The following is an 8,242-nucleotide window of genomic DNA, read 5'->3' as shown; positions in this document are numbered from 1 at the left end:
GTGTTGCCCCCAAGTATGGGCTTCATCCCAAAGGTGGTTGACGACCATGTCACACCCATAAGGGACCCTCATCATCAGTAGCTCCTTCAAATGTTCAAATCCCACGAAAGGCTCAAAAACAGTTGTCAACCCACAAAAATAGCAGATTATTATCATAAAAATCACACTTCAACTACCTCTGAAAATCAAGGAGATGGTTGAGATAGTTCCGCGTTGGTCGCGTCTCCTAAAGCGAGAAGCACCGACCCCCTCCTCTATATAAGGGGTCACCCATAACCTGGGAGGGAGATCCGCAATCTGAAACACTTAGTAAAATAAACACTTCTCATTCTTTGCAGTCAAGAGCATGTTCTTGACTTTTGCAACTCAGATCAATAAAACTCAAGGGGAGTAGGCTATTACCGATATCTGGGGCCGAACCTCTTTAAATTTCGGTATCTTTTATTTACATTTATTGCAAATTCTTGTGTTATTAACTGCATTTATTACTGTGATTTTGGTTTAAATTTCATTTATTACGACGCCACGTCGGTTGGCTAAAAATCCAGTCAATACTAATATATTTATGCTTATGTGTCGTACTTTCGTGTCATGCCTAAGTCTATATTTTTCGTATCATGTCGTGCCTAAGCACAATTTTTTCATACCGAGTGGTACTCATGCCGATTTCTACTCGTGTCAAAAGGTTTCGATCTATTTTTACAGCACTTTAATATGATGTTCAAGAAAAAACCTTAATTTTAATATGATAATTTTCTCCATAGATGGGAATATCATTGTTGAGATATGCTAATTTTGTTAAAGGCTTAGTTAAATGCGGTCCAAATTCAGATATATTCAAAACGATTTAATTCTATATTAATTGCGGAAGATTGAAAACAAACTAAATTAATTTCTCAAACGATAGTGTAATATTTGATTAGGAAAATATATATTTTATAGGAAAAATCTGTAGTTTAAAGATAAAAAGGAAGAAAATCTTCTTATGAAGCTGACAACTAATTTACATTTGGGCCCATTTAAAATAATTTTTATTTTATGTTGACAATAAAAAAAGTAAAATTTTGTTTAAAATTACCAAATTATGTTATTTCATTTGACTTTTTTTTTTAAGGCATAGCTTAAAGTGTCTGAAAACATCTCCTAAGAATAGGAAACGTAACGAAGAAAACTGAAAAAAAAAAAAGAAAAAGGTATTTTTTTTTTTGGAGAAAACAAAAATTAATAGAATGAACGAATGAGCGAAAAAAGTCAACAAAAAAGGCGAAAAGGACAAATCGGTCATTTCATAACATTTCCCGGGAAATGACGTAAGCACAATCCCGGTGACGGGCGAGGTCTACTACGTAACATTTTAAATGTCATAAAAGCGAAATTGGTGGTTGCACACTGCTGGATGGCTCTACCATTTTCCATTCTAATTTCTTTCTACAAAATATAGTGAGAGAAAAACACAAAAGAAAATAACTTTAAGAGAGAGAACCCCTCGAATTGGGTGAATCCCAATTTAATTCTTAACTTCTCTCTCACTAAAAGCTTTAAAACCCATCATCAGTTACAACTTACAATAATTACACAGACAGCAAATACATATACAAAATAAAAATACCATTTTTTTTTATTAAAAAAAATTGGAGGAAAAGAAAAATATTGTTGAGTCATATAATAAAATATATATATAGTACACTGATCATGTACATATATAAACAGTGAAAGTTTGCAACTTTGTATACTATATAGTCTTCTATTCCACCAGTACACACAGTCTAATCCTCTGCTCTAGTTGGGGTAGGGGAAGAGATTATAGATTATAGAACCTGGCTAAATTTTTCTTTCCCTTCTTAACCTCTCTAGCTCTCTCTTACAATATATATATTGATATAAATATATAGGCTATTTTTTAATTTTTTATTTTATTTGGGTTCCAAGATTTCTTCTTTTGTGCCTTAACTCTTTCTATCCAAAATCATTGACGGTATCTTTGATTTTCAGCCGTTTCTGATACAAATGAGATAAAAAAGGAGCAAAATCTATTGAAATAAAAAAAAAATAATAAAAAGTGTTGCTAGTGAGAATACTATTAGTCAGCGATAAAGAAAGAAGAAAAAAGAAAAAATAGTATCCCACGTTTTCTTCTTCATAAACCCCGGAAACCCACAATCTAATATTAAGATATAATTTTTTTTTTTTTATTTCCTCACACACACATATATATATGTATGTAGCATATTTTATGTATAAAACATCTCCCTTTCCCCTTCCAAAAACCCAAAAGTGCAATCTTGTCTCTTGTTTGTTTGTTTATTGTCGTGGTCTTCCGTTTCTGTGTGTAATGGTTTTGGGTGTAAATGAAAGAAGTTGATTTATCGTCATCGTCATCGTCATCGTCGTCGGTAATAACAGTAGTAGTATTATCATTCGTATTAGTCCTGGTGTTTGTTTACTGAGAAAAAACAAAAAAGGGGTCGCGAGAAAATGGAATACGCGAGTGGAGGCGGCGGCGGTTCTGGCGGAGGAGACAACGATGCTTCCAACGCTCAAAGGAGGAAAAAGCGATACCATCGTCACACTGCTCACCAGATTCAAAAGCTTGAATCGTAACCATCCTTTTCATTTTATTATCTCGGTCTAAATTTTCACTATATTATTTAAAAAATAATGGTTTTTTAGCCTTAGTATTTTTTTTTAATTGCTTTATTTCTTTTTATTTTTTCGTTTGGGAATGAAGAATGTTCAAGGAGTGCCCCCACCCAGATGAAAAGCAAAGGCTACAGTTGAGCAGAGAATTGGGTTTGGCTCCAAGACAGATCAAATTTTGGTTTCAAAACAGGAGAACCCAGATGAAGGTAAAATAATAATACTAATAATAAAAAAGAAATCCACTGTTGTTCTCTCGTCGTTTTTCGTATATTATTATATTATGTTATGGTCTAAAAAACATAAAAAACTCTAAAACGACACTTCAGGCTCAACATGAGAGAGCTGACAACTGTGCTCTCCGAGCAGAGAATGACAAGATCCGATGTGAGAACATTGCCATCAGAGAAGCACTTAAGAATGTTATCTGCCCATCTTGTGGGGGTCCACCCCCAATTGAGGATCCATATTTTGATGATCAAAAACTTCGAATGGAAAATGCCCAATTGAAAGAAGAGGTTCATTTCCATTCAATATTATCTCTTTTATTTGTTTTTTTTTCAGTCATTAAGTTTAACAACACTTGGTATTTTCATAATTTTCATCTCTCCAGCTTGACAGAGTTTCTAGCATTGCTGCTAAGTACATAGGAAGACCAATATCTCAACTTCCACCAGTTCAGCCAATTCACATCTCTTCTTTGGATTTATCCATGGCGAGTTTTCCTCAAGGGATGGGGATTGGACTTGGTTGTGGTGGTGGTGGTGGTGGTGGTTGCACTTCTCTCGACCTTGATCTTCTCCCCGGAAGCTCTTCCACCATGCCCACTATGCCTTATCAACCACCTGGAATTTCAGACATGGACAAGTCTCTCATGTCTGACATTGCAACAAACGCTATGGAAGAGCTTCTCAGGCTTCTCCAGCCAAACGAGCCTTTTTGGATGAGGCCATCCTCAGGAGATGGCAGAGACGTCCTTAATCTCGATAACTACGACAGAAATTTCCCCAGAGCCAATACTCACATGAAGAATCCTAATCTAAGAATTGAAGCCTCAAAAGATACTGGCGTTGTGATTATGAATGGTTTGGCATTAGTTGACATGTTCATGGACCCGGTATATAATAATCATTTCTTCCAATTTTCTCTCATAATATTAATTATCTTAAAAACAGTTTCCTATCTTTCTTTCTTTCTTTCTTTATTAACTTGTTTGAGGTTGCTGCAGAACAAATGGGCTGAGCTATTTCCAAATATTGTTTCAATGGCGAGAACACTTGAAGTCATATCATCTGGCGGGTTAGGAAGCCATAGTAGCACATTGCAGCTGGTAATTGAGTTTAAACTTTTTCAATAATGCTTCACCATTTTTAAAGCTTTCTTTCTTTTAAGTTTGGTATGAAAATTCTAAATCTTGCACTGCAGATGTATGCAGAGTTGCAGGTTCTCTCCCCATTGGTTCCCACAAGAGAATTTTACTTCCTTCGTTACTGTCACCAAATTGAGCAAGGACTTTGGGCAGTCGTCGATGTTTCGTACGATTTTCCTCGAGACAACCAGTTTGTTAATCAATGTCGTTGTCATCGTCTTCCTTCTGGATGCTTAATACAAGACATGCCCAATGGATATTCAAAGGTAATAATAATAAGTTTCTTCAAAATTCACTTCATCATCATCATCATACAAGATATAAGACTAAATTTTAAGATAACTTTATTTTTCGTTTTTGTGTCAGGTTACTTGGGTTGAACATATTGAAATAGAAGACAAAGTACCAACTCACAGGCTGTATAGAGACCTAGTTCACAGTGGCATGGCTTTTGGAGCTGAAAGGTGGCTAACAACTCTTCAAAGAATGTGTGAAAGATATGCTTGTTTAATGGTATCAGGCACTTCCACTCGTGAACTTGGTGGAGGTAATTAAAAAGAGCTCAAAATTCGAATATTATTCAAACTAAAACGACATTCGTTTCTTTGTCGTTTAATTATTAACCTTTTTTGTTTTTTGTTTTTTTTTAAATAATTGATATTCAGTGATTCCTTCTCCTGATGGCAAAAGAAGTCTGATGAAATTAGCTCAAAGGATGGTGAACCATTTCTGTGCGAGCGTTAGTAGTAGTACCTCCAATGGCCAACGGTGGACGACACTTTCCGGTACCGGTATTAACGAAGTCGGAGTCCGAGTCACCGTCCATAAGAGCACCGATCCCGGTCAACCCAATGGGGTTGTTCTCAGTGCAGCTACCACCATTTGGCTTCCGGTTTCTCCTCAAGATGTTTTCAATTTTTTCAAGGACGAAAGAACTCGCGCTCAGGTATTCTTACATTGGTTTTTACTTTTGTTTATTTTTAATTAATTAATACATAGCAAAAACAATAAACTCATGCCACTGTTACATTAATTATTATTATTATTTTATTACGCAGTGGGATGTTCTCTCAAATGGCAACGCAGTTCAAGAAGTAGCTCACATTGCAAATGGATCCCACCATGGAAACTGTATTTCTGTTCTTCGAGTAAGTTAACTAACAACAACATGTATGAAGATTGTATTTTGGCTATTTATATAATAAAATAATAATAATAATAATAATTTATTAAGTAATATAAAAATCTGTTTTGGGTTCATGATCATAGGCTTTCAACACCAGCCAGAACAATATGCTGATACTCCAAGAGAGCTGCGTAGACTCATCAGGGTCAATGGTGGTGTACTGCCCAGTTGATCTTCCGGCAATCAACATTGCCATGAGCGGCGAGGACCCGTCCTACATTCCCCTCCTTCCCTCGGGCTTCACTATCTCACCTGACGGAAGGGCGAGTCAAGGAGGAGGAGGAGGAGGAGGAGGAGGAGGGGACGGTGCATCGACCAGCGCGGGGGCGGGTTCTAGCCAATCAGGTGGGTCGCTCATAACAGTGGCGTTCCAGATACTTGTGAGCAGCTTGCCTTCTGCAAAGCTGAATATGGAATCGGTGAATACTGTTAATAACCTTATTGGCAATACTGTCCAGCAAATCAAGACTGCCTTGAACTGTCCTACTTCCTAAAATTATAAACCAAAAAAGAAAAAGAAAAAAGATCATTCATAATTAATCCTTTCTCTCTCTCTTTCTTTGTCACTCAGTACTGAGCTACACCAACTGTTTTTTTTATTATCATCCTTAAATTTTTGTGTTCAGAAAAACACCCTCTTTATTCTCATTCATTTTCTTTTTCTCTATGGTGTTGCTTTTGCTTGGTGGGTATTGAATGAGGGGAGAAAATATGAAGTTAGTTGGGTTCTTTGAATGCACTCTCATCAAGAGCTCAAGCTGTTTATTTACTACTGTTGCTGCCGCTGGCTACTACTGCTCCTGCTGCTGTTGCTGTTTTTTGCTGCGAAGTTTACACCAACTACAAACATTTTCTTTTTATATTTTTATTTTTGATGGTCTTAAAATTTATTTTGGAATTTGGATTTTTTTACATTGGGAAAAATAGTCTTTGAAAAAAGAGGGGGAGTCAAGAACGCACCATATTCTTGTAATGTTTGTTATGGGTTTTGTTTGTTTGGTTTTGATTGGTTCAATTTGCCATTTAGAAGTAGAAAAAGACTTGTCGAGAAGGACTTCAGACACAGCAAAAGAACATTGTATGTATGGTTCGGGCATTGACTTCCTGTTTAATGGACTTAAATTCCAAAGTCTTTATTTCTCTATATTATTTATTAAGTTGTAAAAAATAAATGGGTGCACCCTTTCCGTTTCACCCAAATTTAAGTATAGGGTTTTTGTTTTTTGTGTGTGAACTTTTAAACAAGTAGGTCAGAACTTGAAGTTAAAAGACTCTGAGTTTGTGTGTGTGTGTAGGCCCAAGAAAAATTGACAGTTGGGATGATTATTTGTTTAATTTTGACATAAAAGTAGCAATGAAAATTGTGGCCATTACTTCTTATTCGCTCTTTTTTAAGTATCTTATATAGTACATGTTCAAAACTCATCAAACATTAAATTGATCTGCATATTTGCTTGACACCTTTCGGAGGCAAATTAAAAGCTTTGCCTTTTCTTTCTTTCAAATCTGATTAGACTGAAAATGGTATTTAGATGATTTAGTTCGATTAAGTTAGGCTTTTCTTGGTAAAGGTTGATGCTCTACCTACCATCTGTTCATTTTTCTTAATGAATGGTTTTCTGAGTTTATCTCTTGCCATATCTGACTAGTTTATTGATTTAACTTATGTGCTCTACTACCAACTTTTAGCAAGTGTACTAATGATATTTTCTTTTTGTTTGTTTCGTTTAAATATATGCATGGTTTATTTTTATAGTTGTTGGCCCCTATATGATGCACAAAGAGTTTAAATTTATAGCTAAATTAGGCTCAATTACAAGTTCAATGTAATAACTTTTTTTTAGAAACATTCAAAACCCTAGTGGCTAGTGTGATGAAACAAAGATTTAATTTAGAAATAAAATTAAATTAAAGGATACAAAAGGTCACTTATGTACTGCATATTGATCAAATTTTAATAGTGGAAAAAAAAAACAAAACAAAAAATAATAAAAAAAAATTTGTGATTTGATTCTCTCTCTCTCTCTGCTAGGGTTTCTCCCTTAACCTTAACTCTAGTCGCCACCTTATCTGAGTTTTTCGGCCAGGCCTAAGATCAATATCGGTCCCATCCAATGTATACTCCATACATCCGATAATAGTAAACTTTGCCAATGCCCTAGAAATGACATAACACTTATCCAAGCTGTAAGTATACCTTATCGCTAATTATCATGTCAGTCTAAATCCAGTGAACAAACAAATCACGGGAATTAAATTTTTAAACATATAATCATTATTATATTCTATTGTGCTGACGACACTATAATCATGAACAAATATGGACTTAATAGAATTTATACATTAAGTATATAATCATGAAATAAATCATGTGAACCATGCAACATAAAATAATTTTCGATCTTTTATTAATTAGTAAATTTGATTATATGGAAATGAGTTTTATTTAGGGCACAAAACCCAATAAATTCTCACTTGTACTAATATAAACTAAAAATGCATTTCAATTAATCTCAACACCTTGATATCCAGATCAAATGTAGTATGTAGTATGCTCTTTGTAATATGACCTGACAAGTTGTATTCAATACAAATTTTTCTCCACCATTACATATTCTTAATCACAAAATTCTTGATATTGCGAAATTCTCTCTATATGTCTACTCCTCTTGAGATACTGGATTCTTTACTTTTTGGCAACTACTTTTGTGTTAGTCAGGAAGTAACACTAGTAGTTAATAAATTATTGGTACAATGCCAAAAATTGTATAGAACTTTCCATAGGCTGAATAAGTATCTCTCTTACAACTTTATCATTCGGTATCACTGGTAGAGTTAGAGACTTTAGATTGGTTTTTACACTTATCCAAAATCACTCCTCCACCCCCAAAGTAATCACCATCTCATCAGTAGACTTTCTAGCACTAACGTAAGTCTAGAAACCTGAAACCTGATTTGGTGTAGTCTAAGAATATTAAAAGGCCACCCTTATCGACTAACATATATTTCCTTATATTGATCTTAAAATTCATTTAATTATCTTCCAATGT

At 34.8% G+C, this 8,242-nt stretch overlaps 1 protein-coding gene across 1 annotated transcript; it reads left to right on the top strand.

Moving 5' to 3' along the window:
- The first annotated feature begins 1,638 nt into the window (after positions 1–1,638).
- Positions 1,639–6,416, top strand: LOC115714770 (homeobox-leucine zipper protein HDG11). The gene is made up of 10 exons (XM_030643524.2): positions 1,639–2,597; positions 2,729–2,846; positions 2,967–3,155; positions 3,251–3,754; positions 3,866–3,967; positions 4,063–4,272; positions 4,373–4,553; positions 4,672–4,952; positions 5,065–5,154; positions 5,276–6,416. The coding sequence occupies exons 1-10, from the start codon at positions 2,476–2,478 to the stop codon at positions 5,684–5,686; spliced, it is 2,208 nt and encodes a 735-aa protein (XP_030499384.2). The 5' UTR covers positions 1,639–2,475; the 3' UTR covers positions 5,687–6,416.
- The last annotated feature ends 1,826 nt before the right edge of the window (positions 6,417–8,242 follow it).

Source organism: Cannabis sativa, chromosome 4 (assembly GCF_029168945.1).
Source record: "Cannabis sativa cultivar Pink pepper isolate KNU-18-1 chromosome 4, ASM2916894v1, whole genome shotgun sequence".
Taxonomy (NCBI): Eukaryota; Viridiplantae; Streptophyta; class Magnoliopsida; order Rosales; family Cannabaceae; genus Cannabis; species Cannabis sativa.
This window is presented reverse-complemented; position numbering and strand designations above follow the sequence as displayed.

Excerpts from the sequence above, each read along its gene's own strand:
- LOC115714770 (XM_030643524.2), top strand. The coding sequence starts at position 2,476 with ATGGAATACGCGAGTGGAGGCGGCGGCGGTTCTGGCGGAGGAGACAAC. Across the intron at positions 2,598-2,728 it reads CAGATTCAAAAGCTTGAATC|AATGTTCAAGGAGTGCCCCC; the intron begins GTAACCATCCTT and ends TTGGGAATGAAG. Across the intron at positions 4,273-4,372 it reads TGCCCAATGGATATTCAAAG|GTTACTTGGGTTGAACATAT; the intron begins GTAATAATAATA and ends TTTTTGTGTCAG.